The 19,607-nt window shown below is 44.1% G+C and overlaps 2 protein-coding genes across 14 annotated transcripts; one reads left to right on the top strand and one right to left on the bottom strand.

The window, feature by feature from the left end:
- Positions 1–549: 549 nt before the first annotated feature.
- On the bottom strand, positions 550–7,731 carry LOC120709591 (pentatricopeptide repeat-containing protein At5g61400-like). 13 transcript variants are annotated; one of them, XM_039995265.1, is made up of 4 exons: positions 5,700–7,731; positions 4,712–4,889; positions 2,928–3,037; positions 1,574–2,151 (listed from the first exon to the last, which is right to left on the bottom strand). In XM_039995265.1, the coding sequence occupies exon 1, from the start codon at positions 7,692–7,694 to the stop codon at positions 5,796–5,798; it is 1,899 nt and encodes a 632-aa protein (XP_039851199.1). In that variant the 5' UTR covers positions 7,695–7,731; the 3' UTR covers positions 1,574–2,151; positions 2,928–3,037; positions 4,712–4,889; positions 5,700–5,795. The 13 variants fall into 13 exon arrangements, with proteins under 13 accessions (XP_039851202.1, XP_039851199.1, XP_039851201.1 ...); XM_039995261.1 differs by having other exon boundaries at positions 1,590–2,821; positions 3,166–4,889; XM_039995263.1 differs by having other exon boundaries at positions 1,590–2,151; positions 3,166–4,889.
- Positions 7,732–10,851: 3,120 nt separating this feature from the next.
- On the top strand, positions 10,852–12,404 carry LOC120709875. Its single transcript, XM_039995511.1, has 5 exons — positions 10,852–11,000; positions 11,094–11,424; positions 11,539–11,592; positions 11,923–12,063; positions 12,399–12,404. Exons 1-5 carry the CDS (start codon positions 10,852–10,854, stop codon positions 12,402–12,404), a joined length of 681 nt encoding a protein of 226 aa, XP_039851445.1.
- The last annotated feature ends 7,203 nt before the right edge of the window (positions 12,405–19,607 follow it).

Raw genomic sequence — 19,607 nt, 5'->3', positions numbered from 1 at the left:
GTAACATAGCTCTACTTTTTTTAGATAAGAAAAAAGCTTCATTTTTTCATTATGATGCATTCATCCACTGTTACATGAGAATTTTTACAATAATTGAAAATAATGAGAGTTGTCCACCTGACGGAATGATAATTAAGGTATAAAGTACCTAGAAGTATCTAGACTATAGTATCTGCTGGTACAAAAATATGGGACCAAATACCAAAAAGAGTGGGACCAGATACTAATTTAATTTAATTTTTCATAGATCAACGACTAGGAAAATTTAAGGGAAAAGTACCTAAAACTTTACAATTATTGTAACAAAGCTCTTGTAACAACTCATCCTAATCATAAACTCTGAATGGGGTGAAAAAATATTAAATACACACATAGTCTACCCTTAAACCGCCACCCATTCTTGGTAAGAAAAAAAAGGACTCCACGGGCACCAGCGCCCTGAAGAGTGGAAGTTAAGGAGGGGAAGAATAAGCCAAGGTAAAAGAAATTTTTTGCACTTAGCTCATATTATTATGGAGAACAATATCAGGACAAGGACTTGAATGACTCTAAAATGAAAGTTGAGAGACTATATTGACCAATTTAAAAGTTGAGGGACGAATTTGATCCTTACAATAAAGTTGAGGGATCAAAACGACTATTTTGCCTAATATCAATATGGCATGCTTGGGCGATATCCTCTCACTGTCATTTTGCAACAATCTCAAAATTTTAACCACTATGTGCCCCTGAAAACTGCATTAACAGAGGATATTATAGAATTATTAGTATTGAAAACATCACTCCTACATAACCATAAAGCATAAAAGAGAGCAGCCGCCCCCCACAAAGAAATATTTGCTTAATTCCCGTGTTGATAAGCTAATCATCTATGATATAATTAAAAAAACATTCTATTTCAGTGAAGGTTGCTTTGATTTTCATCAGACCTGGCTAGAATTGGGAGTCACCAGGCTTCTACTTCCAAACTGTGTACGAGTAGGACCAACAACTAATTCAGGGGCCATCTAGCTTAACACTGAACATAGAACCTTTTTGCCACCCATCTAAGTTTGAATTATGAAGCAGGTCAAATTCTTTCAGGTGAACATCTACTGCTATGTTGATACACAGTGAACACAGGTAAGTCTCAAGAAGAGAATAGATGTACTGACAAACATGGTTAGGCCAAAAAGAAACAATGGTATCATCCTCAGTCGTAAGCAATTTGAAACTTTATTTGTACTGGAGTGAGTCCATCGAGAAATTATCTCTAGGTGTATTTTTTTTATATAGGCCATGCACAATTCAACTCAACTCAGCTGCCTTATGTCAATAGTATTCAAGCTTATAAGCATTTAGCTTAAATGGCGCCACAAGAATGAAATTCTACATTCACATAAAGCAAAACGAATTGGCAACTACTTACAGTTAGCTTGAGATCAGCTTTAGTTAACATGTTTGATTGATACTTTACAAATGATTTTCACAAGTGAGAGGGTACTGGTAATCTACCAGAGAGCAGAGAGAAGCCCTGCTCGGGACAATAGAGCTTCTAAATTGATCAGGTAGAACTTATACATCTGATGTAGTATGGAACATAAAAATGCTAGAGTAATCAAACAAATCAGTAATATAATTTCTCCTGCAAATCTTAAATCTTAAAATCAGAATTAAAAGGTGAAAAATCAAAAGGTACAAACATGACGAAAAGAGATACTTGAATCTAACCACGATTCGTCCACAAAAACCCAACCGAACACAAAAACTCGTCAAATTGCATGCAAAGGTTCAACTCCCAATATTTTAGCGCTATCATTGTTGGTCTATTTCCTTCTTTTCTCCATTATTACTGAAGCCAATGAGTATGTCTTGTCTTCAGAAGCGCATTAATTGGGCTGGTAAATAGAGTGGACCCTCCACTCTAACAGCCGGGATATTGGCCTGCAACAATGCCCATGTTGAACTTTGCACAGAACTGACAACAGTTATATCATCAACATGATACTCCGATTGTTGTCTTCAGATGCCTTCAAATGAGGCCTGAGTCTGCCTCCAGCCTTCAGCTTCTGGACTAGTCTCCACATGTCTTGAGGCTGCACGCATGTGGATGGTTGCCTGAGACTTCCGATAGTGTGCTGCTGCACGTGCAGATATTCATGGTTTTCCTTTCTGGAACAGGCAAAGCAAACTGAAAAATCAATCACCAATTAATTGAGGGTAGAAGACAACAGTAATACCACTCTTGGTAAACAAACATTACACATTTATCGCAGAAACTTTGAAATACCAAAAAAAAATAGTGCAAGAAATGCCATAAAGCACATTCAAACCATTCAGAGGGCCTTAGAAGTATTCATTCAACCGATAAAAGTTTAACTTCAACTTTGATAATGAAGACATGGTAAGAATAATCCGTTAAATCATATGGTATGTATATATGTTGCACCTGTTACGAATGAGAAAGGGAGAATGTATGGATCAGTTGTATTGAGGCCCATAGGGGTGAATATATATAGAGTACATGAGGGAACCCTAGATAGAGGGATATGACTATACTACCCTTAACACCCCCCCTCAAATGCAATGTCGTTGCATTTGGACAGTGGTACTAAGTACATGAGTTGAAAGAGAATAAGAAAAACACTAATACATGACTAATACATCCAAAGTCCTAAAACAACAAGGATGTCGTTGAAGCGTGCAGCTCCTGAACATGTCTTGTAGAACGATCTCCTCCACAAGTGGTGAACCACGACGGGAAGCTTGCTTTGGAGACTTTCAACTTGACAATGTGTGAGATACGTCAAATCGAACCAAATGGATGATGCATAAGCCACTGCTGCAAGAAATTCTACCCTTGCATTAATTATAAATTATCATTATGGCATGCACTATAGATAAACATTCAATAGTTAGAATTAGTGTTAAACACAACTATTACTCACATACTGTTCAATCCCCACAAATGGTGGTGAAAGGGCAATGGGAGCGAGTGAGCCAGAAACAGCTGGCCACGGGGCTATTTTGCTCAAACCTGGTTAAACCCTGACTTTTGCTGTAATCATTCAAAACTAACATTAGCTCTACAATCTTTCTGTCTATGTAAGATCTCCAGGTACGCTATAAATATTGTAATTTGCAGTGCAGAATGACTGAATGAGCATCATACTACACAATACTTACTTTCAACTACTCCCATGATAATTTGTCTGAAGAGTGAAGAAACCCTCTTAAATTTTCTAAAGCAACTGAGGGGATGTTTGGATCTCCCTTGCCCCCCATGGCTTGCTTTGCCTGGCTGGGCAATAAATGCAGTGTTTGGTTGCCTTGCTTGCTACCTTGTTTCCTGCACTTCCAGTATTTCCATTGGCAACACCGCTGAGTGAAAACCACTCTGCGACAATGGCAAGGCTAGCCTTGCCAAGTGAGGCGAGTTGGCAAGGCAAGCCAGCCAAATGTGCCCTGACTCAACCTTGCTAAGGCAACTAAGCAAGCGAGACAATATTTTAAGCTAACTAGGATTGCCAACACAATTTTATTAAAAAATTGTTAAATTAGATTGGCTAGAAATATCCAACCTTGTAGCTCCAACCTCAAGCCTAAAAAAAATGTGATCTTAGTGAAGTTAAGAGCACCTGAGTAGCACCTTGCAGGCCCGGGAGCTTGAATCCCAGTGGGAGCGAATTAGAGCTGGATTAGAAAAAGGGCCCTCGCTGTGCAAACTACTTTCAGCTGCTGGCGCAGGGAGCGCCGCCTGGGTGGGGCAGCCTTCGGGGTCTTTTGTAGACCCAGAAGTGGTTAGGTTTCTTCTTAAAGCAATGTCGTGAAGGCAGTCCTTCCCCTGGGTTTTCTTCGTAAAATTAAGACACAAAATTGATTCACTATAGTTCTAGCTGCCATAGACCTTAAATTACCATTTCCATCTTTGAAGGTCAGGAAGTACAATAATTAGCAATTAATTGAACAAGCAGAAAGACAGTTCATGTTTATTGTAGTTTAATGTCTTGTACAATGTGGATAGACGATAGTTAACAATTCATCCTGTCAGTCATGACTACGAAATAACTGAACTGTAGTGTCCAATGGAAAACAGTGTTAAGTTCATTATTTCATTAAGGTTACAGGGTTAAGTTATTGGACAGTATGGTAACAATGGCAAATAATGTTAAATTCAATATTTCATTTTTCCTATAAGGATATAAAAAATTATAAAAATATAAATGCACATAAGGCCAGTCTCAGTGTAGTCATTATGACATGACAATAGTTGCTTGTTATATGTGTCGTGTCGTATACTCGTATCTCCTAAAATACCATTATAACAGATGACTGGTGCATATCAGACTTAGAAAACAATACTAGATGGATTTGATAAGCTTTCAAGTTCCAACCATTGAAACAGAACATTTCAATAGATGCAGAAAGTTGACCTAGATAAGCATGTCCTGCAGGCACTAATGCACTATTAGTTTTGGCATGCTACACTAACCTACCAGTAACCAAAATTTCATGTGCAGTCCTATGCACAAGTTGGCATGCTTATATGCAAGGTAAAAAAACTAAGTGGAGATATCTTGACATACAACATTTTGAATCCCAATCTTAAGAAATTAAGTTATTTCAATCATGAATTGATTGTATCTGAGATCCAGCAGGCTGAGCCAAATAACATATATGCATTAATGTGAGATCCGGAAGGCATGTTAAATAACAGAAGAAATAATATTACCTGTCAACCATCAATTAAAGTGACTTTGGATAGTTCCTGAAATTGTGAACACCTCAATGCTTTTTTTTTTGAGGATTTGCTACTCCATTAGCCTAACTAAACATGGGCACATGGTTGGCATGTCAGTTTGCAACCAGCACCTTCTGTAGGGCTTCATGGCCAAAATCAGCTATTTCCCCTGTCATTCAAACCAACACCGTAGAATCAGATCATGTACCCAATACACATATTACAGATATAATAAATGATAATGTTGGCCGATGAAACCTCTGTAAATAGACACCTAATGTTCTCATATTTTGGTGTTAGGCTAGGCAAGCATAAAAACTCCAGCAAATTTATTCTGTTGTACAACCATCCTGGTTAGTGGTTTTCATCAACGAAAATAACTAAAAATATGTACACCCTCTAGAGACTGCAAAGCTAGAGCTTTCGAACCACCTACATGCTTATATACCAACATCCATAAACATTATTTAAGACTAACAATGTACAGATCACATTCATATTGATAATTAAGTGAGGAATGTGGTGCTAAAAATATTATCACATAAAGCATACACCACATTTGCTCTACTAGTTGAGATTTTGGGAAATAAAGCAAACCTAATAAGATTTGCTTTGCACTTCATCAAAATTGCATATAATTGCAAATGTAGGGGTGCCAGACTGCCAGTTAGTGCCCCTAAGGGTCAGCAACAACCCTCTTAGGTTTAATTAATTGAACTATGCAATCAAAATCTGCCATATTTTGAGAAAAAAAAAAGTTCAATTCATTCAAGTAAAGAGGGTCAGTGGTGCCTTTTGGAGGCACCAATTGGCACCTCTACACAACTGTAAGTCTGAAACCTATCACTTGTGATGAAGTAGTGGATGGTCAAGCATGTTTAAATAAATCCTTGTGCTAAATTTGAAAAAGAAATCCTTAAGAGCTTAAAGTATGCATGCTTATCGATATATATAGACATATAAATAAAAATGAAGTAACCTTCATAACAACGTGATATTTTCATCCACATGATCATCTGTAGGCTGCAGTAGGACAGATAGCGATGAGGCTTGAATCTTAGTTGAAAGCTGATTCCTAACTTGCAGAAGTTCTGGTGTCATTCAGTGGTACCCGTGACCAAATCTCAGGGCAGACTGTCTTGTACCTGATTGGTTTGACACCAATCTTCACCATATCAGCATAGAGCATCATGGCATTCAAGACATAACCAAGCATGCACTGCCCACGAATCAGCAGTGTATAGGTAAAACTATCAGGCACCATACCTGACTTTCTCATATAAGAGAAGAGCTTACCAGCTTCGTAGTGTTGGCTATCTATGTAGAGTCCATATATCAATGTCATATATATCACACAGTTTGGAATCAAATGGTCTTCTTCAGTCATAGAGTTTGAGAAGAAAGAATGAAGATCATTATACTTCATCCCTGAGTACTCCATCACAAACTTGACCGCATCCTGAACCCGATTCTCTCTGCACAGGCCATCAGCAAGAACTGACACTGTAATAGCATTAGGTGAAATACCTTTCTCTATCATCTCCTTATGCAAACGAAAAGCAGCATCTATGCCACCATTCTTGGCATGGCCACAGATAAGAGCAGTGTATGTAACCACATTAGGCTCAATCGCCTTAGCCACCATCTCAGTGTATATAGCCATTGCTATTTGCGTATTCCCTATCTTTGAATGCCCATCTATCAAGGAGGTGTATGACACCACATTGGGCTCAATTCCAACATCAGTCATTCTTGTGCATGTTGCTAGCGCTTCCTCCAAATTCCCTTTCTTGCAGTACTCATCAATCAGTGCGTTGTAAGCAGCTGCATTCAGATTAGCACCAGATTGCCTCACTCCTTCAAGGAACCTGGCCGCTACCTCCATTTGCCCTCCGTCACAAAGGCCTCTCACAACTATGCTGCAGGTGAACTCATCTGGGGACAACCCTAGGTGAGTCATCTCCTGATAAACTGCTAATGCTTCTCGTGCATTTCCAGATTTGAAAGCTCCATCCATCAGACTGTTAAACACAGGAACTGTAGGAGCCACCCCAAACCTGGGCATGTTAAGAAACATCTCCTTTGCATCACTGAACCTCTTCGCCTTGCAGAAACCATCAATCAGGGTTGTAAAGATAACAGCATTTGGAACGAGGCCACTCTTCAGCAGTTCCTGGTACAGCACAAATGCACGATTGACATCATGCATCTGACAATGGCTGCTCATCAGCACATTGTATGTGTACAGATTAGGCTGCATCCCTGCTTCCTTCATTGCATCAAACACCTGCTCAGCATCACCAATGCAGCCCTCTTCACAAAGCGCACATATCATCGTCGTATATGTGACCACATTCGGATCAATCTGCCTCGCCACCATCTGATCCCACACCTCCTGAGCCTTCGCCACAGCACCCTGATGCCGGCACGCGTTGATGAGCGTATTGTACGTCACCACACTTGGCACCATCCCCCTGCTAAGCAATTCGTCGAACAGCTCCCAGGCGCACCCGAATCTGCGGGCTTTGACGAGCCCGTCCAGAATGGCGTTACACGCCGGTAACTCCGGCAGCGTCCGAAGGCGGCGGAACACGGACAACGCCTCGTCGAGCAGCCGCATCTGGCAGAGGGCGATGACGAGCACGCCGAGCGCTGGGGCCGGGGAGTTGGAGGTGGAGGCGAGAGCGGCGAAGGCTGCTTCGGCGGCGGTGGGGGCGGTGGAGGCGGGGCTTCGGCCGGGTGATGAAGAGGAGGCCTGGACGAGGGATTTCGTCAAACGGATAGCGTGCGCGAAGTTCTTGGCCGCGGTCGCGCCGTGGACGGCGGCGGCGAGGTCGCGGGATGGAGCTGGGGTGGCGGCGGCGGCCGCTGAGGGGGCGGAGAGGCTGTGGCGGCAGCGGAGATGGTGGTGCGTAGCGAGGGGGTGGCGCCGGGAGAAGAGAAGGCGGCGGAGCGACGGGGAGGAGGGAGTCATGGGTTGGGCATTGGGACGGCGGCAAATTTCCCGTGTTTGACTATGTTCGGCTGTCAGCTTCAGCCAGCAATAATATTTTCCTCTCACGCCAAATCAGCCCAGCCACCAGCTAGCCAGCCAACCAGCAGTGTTTTCCTCTCACGCCAGATCAGCCCAGCCACCAGCCAGCCCAACGAGACCGTACGGGTTTGTTCATTGTTCTACCATCTGATGACGTCACAACCTCCTCAAAAAAATCTAATGACGTCACAACTATTTGAGAACCAAAGTTTTTTTAAAAAAGCTTTGAGCACCAAAGAGCATGAAGCTGCTGCAACTGCGCATTGTACCTAAGAGTGGTAAAGAGGTTAAGATTTTGAACTACAAAATCTAAGGACCGGATCCTAAAAGGGCCGAGCTCTAATCTTATACAATTTTGAGCTAAAAAATTTAAGGGTTTTATTAGACTGTGAAGAGGCCACTAGGGTTATGGCCCATTATCACCTCTAATTGTATCCGGACGAGTTTTAGCTAATCAACCGTCACAGTTATATAGGTATCATAGGCATAGGCCCTGTTTGGAACCGTGGCGGACGTAAGCGCGTTGTGTATAAGCAAAACGTGGCTCGAAGCTCGCTTCTTGCAATTTTGCGTCCGCACGTTGAAGCCGCCACTTATTCTGCGATGCGTGATTCTCGAACGCGTGTCGAACGCCGGCCGTTTGGTAAGTTTATTCCGTGTTTTTGGCTCAAACGCGCTGCATAAGCGGAAACAAACACGCCCATAGTCGTATTGGTGCTTAGGAAATGTGACAGTTTCACACGATTTTTGTCGAATTTGATAAGAAACAATTCATTTGGCGTGATGACGCTTAGGGCGCGATTGGTTTGTGGACGTGAGCAGCCTGGCTTGCACGACAGATCCTGGCCCCGCTGGCCTGGCTCGCTAGGTGCGGCAGCTATTTGTTTGGCTCACTTTTGCAATCAGCTACTAGGCCGATCGGAGATTTTGTTTGGTTGCCTATCCAGCGCCGGTCCGGCCCTTTTTCTATCTCAGTGCACGCTTCCCCCATAACTTGCACCGCACGAGCCTGGCTGCCTGGAAACGCCCGATTTTGCTCCATGCGGTGAGCCAGGCCCGGAGAAGCTTTTTGCACCGCACGGGGCAGGCTCAAGTGCTAGTTCAACTAACCAACTACGTTCACGCTGTATCCCACGAGCCAGGTTCGGCTGCATACGGGCAACCAATCAGCCCCTTAGTCTCCTTCTATTTGAAAAATATTATGATAGCCAAAACTTATAAGAAAGTAGTAATCGTCTAGGTTGAAACTCAACAAGAAAAAAATGTGTTTGTATTGTTATCCATAAGGTGTGATCAACAATTTGATAACTACACTCTAGACAAGGTTTATTGGCGTGCCTAACTTTTAGATTGGTATGCTGTGGCTAGAAACAAATTAGCAACCATATCGCTACCAATATGCCTCACCCACCAAGAAAAAGAAAGACATTGGTCATTAACCTTTTTGTTTAGCTGCCCTGATTTCGCTCGATTCAATAGTATTCTATGAAAGAGAATAAGTTGAAATAAGCCGTAAGTAGACAAACAGAATAAAATATTTGCATTAGAGTCAAAATAAGCTGATTCACTAGTGGGTGTGTTTAGTTCGCGAAAAAGTTGTTGTAGCACGTTTCGGTTTTATTTGGCAACTATTGTCCAACCATTGAGTAATTAGTCTCAAAAGATTCGTTTCGTCATTTACAACCAAATTGTGCAATTAGTTATATTTTTAACTACATTTAATTCTCCATGCATGTATCGTAAGATTCGATGTGACGTGCGTCAGTAAAAAATTTTGGGAATTTTTCGCGGAACTAAACACAGTCAGTGTTGAATGTCCGATTTAGCACGATCATGTACGGCCACTTGAAGTGCAATTCACGGCGAAGAAAAATACTCTTAGAAACTTTTTTAGATGTTTTTTAGGAGAAGAGTCCCTTTTTAGTAGATACACATACACAAAAAGAAAATTAAAAAAATTCTGATCCCGGGAGTATATTCAGGCGGGCCCTAATCGAAAAATGGAGCCCAATACACCATCACTGATTGGGCTTTCTGGCGGACCTGAACGCCACGAAGGCGGCGGCCCTCCTTGCGAATAAGGCCAGCAAAAAGCCCAGGCCCAGCCGACACCCGCGTCTTTTTTATTTTTATATTTTTCAAAAATATTTTTTATAGAAATATATTTTCAATTTCATAATTTACAGTTTTATACCCCTACCACCCGTTAGGGGGGCGGCAGGAGGCCTGCCGCCCGGCAGGGGGCGGTAGGGATTTATATGTAAATAAAAAAATTATTTGCGTGGATGCCTTTGGCGGGAGCCTGCCGCCCCCTTGTCGGGCGGTAGGGGGCCTGCCGCCCGGCAGGGGGGCGGCAGGCTCCCCACACTGTATAAAAGGCTTCTCTCCCCCTCCCCCTCATTTGCTTCCCACGACATCCAAAGAGGGTGAGGGAGAAAGGAGGGGTGAGGGAGGGAATTGTAACGGCGAAGCCCTGCCAGATTTTGGATCCGAACAGCAGATAATAAATATTTGTCAACTTTCTCAATATAAATTTTTTGTATGTTTAATTCTATAATTAGTGTATGCAGCAGTAATGATATTTTAGCGATTTAGGTAATGTTTTTAATATTATTTAGGTAGAATTAAGATTAGTTTTTAGAAAAACTAATTAGGTTTACCAACCAATTTTGTGGTATTGATTACCAACATTCTGATAAATTATAGGAAATGCAGAAAAATTTGGAAAATGTTAGAAAAATATATTAAAAAAATATATATTGTACAAAAATTGTAGGAAATGCTAGAAAATATTAGAAAAGTTTATGAAAATTTAAGATAAAGGGTAGAAAATGTATAAAAATTGTAGAAAATGTTAGAAAAATATATTTATAAAAATATATTGTACAAAAATTGTAGGAAATGCTAGAAAAGTTTATGAAAATTTCAGATAAATTGTAAAAAATGCAGAAAAATGGTAGAAAATGTTAGAAAAATATATTTATAAAAATTAATTATACAAAAATTGTAGGAAATGCATGAAAATGCTAGAAAAATTATATGAAAATTTCAAATAAATTGTAGAAAATACAGAAAACTTGTATTTTTTGTGTTAGGTATGGCCGAAGATACGCCAGCTCTACTTGACGGAGTCATAGACTCGTCGCACCAGTCCTTCCTTTCAGTGGTTCAGCACGTGAAACTTAACATGCTGCGTCCACGTCCACCAGCGGAGTTTATTCCTGTTGACCCACGATGGGTGCCCAGGTGATATGTCGTCGTATTATGTTTCTAAGAATACGTTTGTTTCGTATACGTTTCGTACATAATGTACTTACCTTTGATCGTTCTATTTTTCAGGTTGAGTGAGACTGGTCTTCTTACTATAGGTCGTCTTGCTGAGAGTGGTTCAGTAAAGCTGGACAGGTCCCTACTGACGGCTCTGGTTGATAGATGGAGGCCTGAGACACACACCTTCCACCTCCCTTGTGGGGAGATGACACCGACCCTACAGGACGTTGCAATGCTGCCGGGTCTTCCTATCAGTGGGGATGCCGTAGGGCCTCGCGTTGTCCCGCCTACGTGGTTGGACGATCTAGAAGAGCGTTTTGCAAATATTGACATCGCGATTGATGTAGAGGAGCACCCAAAAGCAACAGGGCCTGCCAAGTCATGGATCCTGCAGTTCCAGGTACATACCTTGTTTTGTTACGATTAATGTTAGAGTTATGCTTTTGACTAGTGCAGTTATGGTTTTATTTTATAATTGATCTCGTACTCATAAATGTTCATCTTTTCTATGCAGCCCGACAATTTGGCACATGATGCTGATGAGGATAGCGTCACTCGATCCCTTAAGGCATACTTGTTGTGGTTGTTTGGATACATAATGTTCAACAACTCACACGGGGCCTATGTGGATAGGGTGCTTGTGCCTTACGCACAGGAGATCGCAGAGGCAGATGTGGAGGAAATGCCTCAATACAGTTGGGGATCAGCGGTACTTGCAGCCATGTACCGTGGCCTCTGCAAGGCATCGGTGCAAAATAGGCCCACCATGGGGACTCTCTGGTACGCTCGTCAGGTACGGAAATGACTGCTACTCGTACTATTTTGTTAGCAATTCTGTTGCTTTGTTTGACCCTCTTTGTATTTCTTATTGGTACATATTATTGTTAATTTTGTGCAGAGGAGTTGGGCCCACGTACAGTCTCGTCGGGCCTATCCTGAATTTGTGGCTGATTTTGATCGGTTGACACCTGAAGACGTCGTGTGGGAGCCCTACTCTGAGTTGGCTATAAACACTCGTGCACCGATCGGGATATCTTCGGTTTGCTTTCAGGACCAGGCCTTTTGGATGACAACTACAGCGTTGGTGTACGACGTTTACATTGAGGCTCACTGCCCGGACAGAGTCAGGAGACAGTTCGGTCAAAGGCAGTTGTATCATGTGCCGTCAGCATTGGATCGGGTCGAACGCCATGACCACAGGTAACAATTCATATGTCATTTCAGTGACTATGCATTGTATAGTTAACTAATCATATTTGACTAAATTGTTTTCAATATTTAGTTTGTCGAGGACTGGTCAACCTGTAACCCCCTGTGTTAATTTTTCGCTAATCCCGTGTTTAATTGCTAATCGTGTTCTAACCGCGTCATTAGCATTAATCATGTTCGCATAGTAATCTTTGTTTTAGCCGTGTTCGTCTACGTTTTTCTCCTTGAATCGAGCTCCAAATCAACTTTTGCCCAAAATGAAAGTTGTACATCTTCTCTTCCTCTACAACTTCTATTTTGGCCAAATTTCAAGTTCCTATATCAAAATTTGAGTTTTGGAGGGTCAAATTCGAGTCAAAATTGTCAAACGAGTGAACAAAGGATCTCGTGTGCTCGGCACTGTGCCACCCAGACGCCATACCGGCGACTGTGGCCGGCGGCGAGCTTCCACGCGTCAGCCATCGCGCCCCGACGCCGCTCTTCCCCTCGCGCTGGCCGGGAAGCTTCCAGTCCGTCCTTCCCTTCTCCATTTCCTCGCGTTCGCGACGCGCAGAGACGAGCTCGAGCCACCGCCAAGCTCTGCACTGACCACCCCTCGCCACCCCGCTTCGATTCTGCGCACCCAGAACCGCGCAACCTCGCCCCGAACCCACTCTGCCCCTCCACGAGCTTGGTCGTGCCCTACGCCGGCCGAAATCAGGCCCCAGACCACCGTCGCCATTGCCGTCCACTTCGGAGCTCCACCCTCTCCGTCGAGCTCCCACCTCCGGCCCTTCTCCGCCCAAATCGGGTGCACGGTGAGCTCCCCCGCAACCCCCTCGTCCTCCCCGACCTTCTCCCTGGGCGAATCCGCCGCCACCATCGCTGCAGCGCCGCCGCGCCACCGTGGCCGCGCCGCCGCCACCGTGCACACGCCGTCGGGCCTCTCCCCGCCTCAGCCGCCGGCCGGGCCGGAACGGCCACGCGCCGCCACTGCCCTGCCCCTGCGCTGCCGTGGGCAGCGCTGCGCGTGCGCCCTGCCGTGCCGCCGTGGGCGCCGGCCCCGCCGGGTTGCCTGGGCCACGGGCGGGCCAGGCCGCGCCGCCGGCGAGCCGCGGGCGGGCTAGGACGCCGCCGCCGCCGCGGTGCCTGGCCGCCACGACGGCCACGGCCTTGCGCGTGGGGAGCAGAGGAGGGGGGCTGGTTGGGCTCCCTGACGGGTGGGGCCCGGCTGTCAGCCCCCCTTTTATCTTTTATGTTTTTCTTTTTTGTTAATTCGGCTGAAATTTCATAATGGCGTAGAAATTCACAAAAAAATCCTAAAAAATGCAAAGTAAATTTTGTTAGGTTTCTAAAATTGAGATCTTCAGAGGAAAAATACTCAAGCATGAATTATGTCACTGTTACACCTATAAATATTTTGGTTTGTGCTTAATCTAGTTTAATTAATACCAGTTGTTCTGTTGCTCTAAAAATTATGAAAAATTCGCAGTGGCTTACTCCTTACATGTGTAATCCACTGTAAAAATTTCATGTGCTAGTGTTGTGCACTTTTGTGTAGATCTATTTATGTTTCGTTTACCTTGCTAGGGTTAATTAAATGCTTTGTTAGTAGCAATAAATGTTGGAAAAATTAGATGGCATGCTTTAGCCATGTCACGTTAAGTTGGTAAATTTTTGGTGGCTAGAGCATGTATGCAAGTTAAGTTTTTGCTTTTATATTTCCCCTAGTTATGCTCTTTTTTGTTATAATTGTGGTTATTTGATTATTGTTTCATGCATGTGTAACCTTAGCAAAGCAAGCCTCTGTTTTAATCCATGCTGCTCTAAGCAAGTTTAGTAGTTGTTATTTGGAAGGAAACACTTTAGGCTAAAATGAATTGAATTTTGGAATCGCATCTTAAGCACTCATGCATCGCACTGTGTCATAACGGTTGCATGGCATTCTTTTTCATATGTGTTGTATTTCGAACTCGGTTTTAAACTTCCGCTATGTTTTGAACTCTGTCGTTTGTACTTAAAGCTTTTATGTAAAACCTGTGTTGTATATTAATTTGAAGATTTCTGTATGCTGGTATCACCTGTGCTCGTCTTCGTACGGGTCTACTAGTGCAATTGTGATCATGGAGTACAGTAGTTTAATCGGGATTTACCCGACAGCCTGTCAGATTACACCGTTTTAAGTGCACAGTAACTTGATTAAGTATTAAGATGATGGTTAGTGCATTTAAGCCGGTTTAATTTGGGCGGTGCTGCTACAGCTGGCATCAGAGCTCTAAATTGCACTGGGGTGATTACTGGCGTGCTTAATTACGTTAAGTAACTCTTACCTTGCAATGATTTCGGGTTTTTTTTGAAAAGTTGACGCTAGATGCGCTAAAGAATAGGATAGATAGTTCGTATGCCCTAATTATGTTACATAAGTTTGGTGGCATATAAGTATCTATTTTATTCCAGCACTTCCAGCTTTTACTTTTTGCTAAACCTTATTTCGGTAACGATGCACCTACGCTAAGGTAAGCAAGGTAAGCATTCTTGGTAGTCCTTTAGAATAGCCCACGTGTTTCATACGTGCGCGGGTCCCGTATGATGAGCATACGGGGAGGTGATAAGGCTCAATTCAAACGAGCCTGTCGCTATCTGTTGCCTGATATGGAGTGCGGATTTCATACCGTGTGATTGTGATCACGGCCATTTCGTAAGGCAATGTTACGAGATGTAAACCTGTCAAGCGGTTGGCCATGACCGTGACCCTTGAGACACGTCTACCCTTGGATGTCCCGTAAGGCGAGTGTATGGGAAGTGAATACGTTGTTATGACGTATGCAACGCTGCCCATTCAGCGTTGAACGTTTGGGTGCCATCTCTATAGTGGATGGTAATGTATGTGTGAATATGTGGGAAACTACATATGTGTTACCCGTGTGGCGTAGGACACATGGGGGCCGTTCGTGAGTGCTGGCACGAAGGGTCCAGAAGTGGATATATACTCTGTGTTCTTCTGCAGGAAACTAACCACGTTAAGCGCGTTATGAAATTCTTGATCGTAGGAACGACTAGTTTATATATAGGGAGAGTACGTAATTGTACCACCGATTATCTTCGTATACCATATTTTGGTACTTGTTTGGGTGAGAAACGCTAGAACGTGCATGCATCTTGCATCTTGCATATCCGAATTTGTTGATTGTTTTGTTGCTTACTGTTGCGCTTCATAAAAATTTATTGGATCGCCATGTTTTTACTATGCGTTCTTCAAAAATTTGTTTATGTTGCGTTGCCAAGTTTAAATCTATTCTTTTAAAAATCTATGGCTTACGTTAGCACTATGTGTTCTTACAGATGGCTAGCTTCACTCACGTGATCGTGGACGCTGAGGGTTGGGCGCACTCCAATGCCCTCCACACCGGCCACTTTCCTCGTCTGCTGTGGCAGATGCTCAGGGCGTTTGACTACACTGAGCCCCCACAGTACTCAGGACACGAGTCTAGCTTGCTGGGCACCGAGCGCTGTCAGATGATCGTGAAGATTCCTGCTTGCCCCGCTCGCTTGGAATGGGACTCGTGGCAGCTCACAGTGTATGGTAGGAAGTTGGCAGACTCCTGGGAGATTGCAGCTAGGAAGGCCATTGAGGAGTTCTCGGAGAAGCATAATGCAGAGGTGATAGATACTCCCTACAGTGTGTTTCCCTTGAGGGATGAGACTACTCAGGCCTATGCAGATCGGGTTAACCGCAACATGAACTACATGATGCCCGATTACAACATCAGGACAGCCCTCTCGTTCAGCTACTCCTCAGCTTTGAGCAACATGTATGAACAGCTTCGCGAGGAAAATGCAATATGCAGGAGCAAGGCTCGAGAGGCTCACCTCCATGAGCAGCACATGATTGGTACTCAAGACAAGATCAAGACCCTGAAGGCCAAGTCCAGAGCGAGGAAGATAAGAATTCAAGAGTTGTAGGAGGAGCTGGAGAACAGGACTCAGATGGTGCAGCATCTGGAGGGGCAGCTTCAGCAGGCCCATGAGTTGATTGAGGATGTCCAGGCTCAGGTGCAGGCAGTAGCAGACATGGAGGCTGAGGCAGCCGAGGAGGAGCCAGAAGAAGAGGAAGAAGAAGAAGAAGAGGACCCTGAGGAGATCGAGGGAGTGTCTGGAGTCGAGTCGGGACCTGGGACCCCGTGAGGACGTAGCTGGATAGCGTCGATTCTCCCCTTGCAGTGTAGCCTAACTGTAGGATAGTTGGGTAGGATGACCAACATGGTGCTCTAGGCTGACCTTGGGTTGAGAATTCTTTTGTGGCTCGGTAGTTCGAGTCATGTAGGATAACCCTTCGCTAGTATGGTGTGTAACCGAGTCGTGTAAGACCCCTCCTTTTGTAGTGGTGTGTTGTTCGGGTCGTTTGTGAACCCTTCTCTAATGTTAGTTTGTTGTCCGTAGCAAGCTTTGGTAATGTAATAACCTTTGTTCCAGCTTAAGCAGTGTGGCTGCTTAATGTATATTTTACTTCCGTAACGATATTTTCCGTCAGTGTGTGAAACTTCAACTATGAGCTGTGCCTGGGTCGTCTTCGAATCTGAAATAGTGTTGAGCGATGTTTAGTATTCATACGTTAGAGTTACTCTGGACAGAACTTGTTGAGTTGATGCGGTTTCAACCAAACCAAGTCATTTTATTTCCCTTGGTGAACCAGATCGCGGGGGAAATGATTCATGCCGTGTGTTCATATCATATATGCACATTCTTTAATTGCATGGATTAGTCCTGATAGCGAAATGGATAACCAGGAGAATGATTATTTTGCAGATGGGCGATAATCATGACAATGAGAATCACGAAGCACTGCCCCAACCACCTCCATCTTTGGCTCAAGCTGTTGCGGCTCTTATCGCGGACCGCAATGAGCAAACGGAATTGATAAGGCAACTGGTGCAAGCCCAAGCCAATGTTGGCAGAGGTCGACACGCTCCCCCGCCACCACCAGCAGAAACTGACTATGTCGGTTTTCTAGCCACCCAGCCTCCTCTGTTCCATAAGGCAGATGATCCTCTTGAGGCAGATGCCTGGATTCGCACCATTGAGGATAAGTTCAGTATCCTCAATTGCGCGGAATTGGACAAAGACGCATTTGCAGCGCAACAGCTGAGAGGACCTGCAAAAATATGGTGGGTCAATCACAAGACTTTACTTCCCGCCAATACGCGTCTCACCTGGGATGAGTTTGTGGCAGCTTTTAAAGCCCACCACATTCCTACGAGCTTAATGAGGAGAAAGATGGCAGAGTTCCTAGCCCTGAAGCAAGGGAACAACACCGTGCTCTAATATGCTCAAATCTTCAATCAGTTATCCCAGTATGGTGGTTTTCATGTGGATACTGATGAGAATAAACAAGATTGCTTCAGGAGGGGACTTAGCACAAAGCTTCAGGACAAGCTAGCTCTCACTACATGCAACAACTTTACCGAGCTGGTTAATAAGGCAATCACGCAGGAAGATGCCACGCTGGCACACAAGGCTGATAAGAAGAGAAAGGCACCTGCTGGATCCTCCAGCAATGCACCCCAGAGGTACAAGCTGGTTCAGACAGGGAATCAGTAGGCTTCAAACCGTCCTCCACAGTAGGGCCGTTGGGTTGCTAGACCACCAGATCAACAGCAGTAGTGGGCACCCCGTTTCCTGACACAGCAGCAGAGGCCTCTAATGCTACAAGCTCCACGCCCCAACAACTACCCCTGTTACAATTGTGGTAATCTGGGGCACTTTGCACGTGACTGCCGTCTGCCACCTCGGCAGAATTACTACAAGACTCCTGTGCTGAGTCAAGGTTCCAGCCAGAAGGATCAGAAAAAGAAGGTTGTACCTGCCAAGACTGGTCGTGTGAACTACACCACTTTGGAGGAAGTTCCGGAGGGCACCCAAGTGATGGCGGGTATGTTCTCCGTTAATCACTGCCCTATTACTGTGCTATTTGATTCGGGAGCATCTCACACATTTATTAGTCAAGCATGCATAACACGGCTCAACTTGCACGTTTTTCAAATGAAAAGGCCGTATATTATTCATGCACCAGGCGCACACTTAAGTACCAGCCAATTAGTTCGAGGTGTGCCCCTTGACTTGAGCGGGACAATTTTTCGGACCACACCCATTGTCCTTCCAAGCTAGGGGATAGATGTCATACTTGGAATGAATTGGATGAAGGAATATGGTGCTATCATCAATACCTCCTCTCGTGTTATTCAGTTAAACTCCCCCACGTATGGTTCTATGGATATTCATCTTTCCAAGCGTGAAATTCCAGCCACTATCATATACCATCTTGAGGGGAAAATTCTAGAAGTAATTCCGGTGGTTTGTGAATACCCCGATGTGTTTCCGGAGGACTTGTCAGGCATGCCTCCCGATCGAGATATTGAGTTTGTCATTGAGTTACAGCCTGGCACAGCGCCCATATCTCGAAGGCCATATAGAATGACTCCAAGTGAGTTAGCCGAATTAAAAGTCCAGTTGCAAGAGTTGCTGGATAAAGGCTTTATTCGACCGAGCACCTCACCTTGGGGTTGTCCGGCTTTGTTTGTAAAGAAGAAAGATCACAGGCTGAGGCTATGTGTGGATTACCGACCTCTGAATGCAGTCACGATCAAAAATAAATACCCACTTCCTCGTATTGATATTCTTTTTGATCAATTAGCAGGAGCTAAGGTATTCTCAAAAATAGATCTTCGATCTGGTTATCATCAAATCAAAATCAGACCGGCAGATATACCAAAAACAGCTTTCTCTACTCGTTATGGTCTTTACAAGTATTTGGTGATGTCTTTCGGATTAACCAATGCTCCCGCTTATTTCATGTACCTCATGAATTCAGTATTCATGCCGGAGTTAGACAAGTTCGTCGTGGTCTTCATTGATGATATCTTGATCTACTCCAAGAATGAGGAAGAACATGCTCATCATCTTCGCATAGTACTTCAGCGTCTGAGAGAGCACCAGCTATATGCCAAATTCAGCAAGTGTGACTTCTGGCTGAAGGAAGTACCATTCCTCGGTCATGTTATATCTACTGAGGGCATCTCTGTGAATCCCAGTAAAGTACAGGATGTACTCGATTGGGAAGCTCCAACTTCAGTTCCTGAAATCCGCAGTTTCTTGGGTTTAGCGGGGTATTATCGTCGGTTCATCCCAGAATTCTCCAGAATTGCAAAGCTGATGACTGAACTTCTTAAGAAGGGTGTCAAATTCTATTGGAGTACCCAATGTGAGGAAGCTTTCCAGAAATTGAAAACACTTCTCACTTCAGCTCCGATCTTGGCCCAACCCGACACTACAAAACCATTTGATGTCTACTGTGATGCCTCGGGCACAGAACTCGGCTGTGTCTTGATGCAGGAGAAC

Source organism: Panicum virgatum, chromosome 5K (genome assembly GCF_016808335.1).
Source record: "Panicum virgatum strain AP13 chromosome 5K, P.virgatum_v5, whole genome shotgun sequence".
NCBI classification, from domain to species: Eukaryota; Viridiplantae; Streptophyta; class Magnoliopsida; order Poales; family Poaceae; genus Panicum; species Panicum virgatum.
Note: the sequence above shows the minus strand (reverse complement) of the source record. Positions and strands in the feature narration are given on the sequence as shown.

What these genes read in the sequence shown, in the direction of transcription:
- LOC120709591 (XM_039995268.1), bottom strand. Translation starts at nt 7,694, where the DNA reads ATGACTCCCTCCTCCCCGTCGCTCCGCCGCCTTCTCTTCTCCCGGCGC.
- LOC120709875 (XM_039995511.1), top strand. Translation starts at nt 10,852, where the DNA reads ATGGCCGAAGATACGCCAGCTCTACTTGACGGAGTCATAGACTCGTCG. An exon ending in CATGGATCCTGCAGTTCCAG is followed by an intron (nt 11,425 to 11,538) that starts GTACATACCTTG and finishes TTTTCTATGCAG; the next exon opens with CCCGACAATTTGGCACATGA. An exon ending in GCGTCACTCGATCCCTTAAG is followed by an intron (nt 11,593 to 11,922) that starts GCATACTTGTTG and finishes AATTTTGTGCAG; the next exon opens with AGGAGTTGGGCCCACGTACA.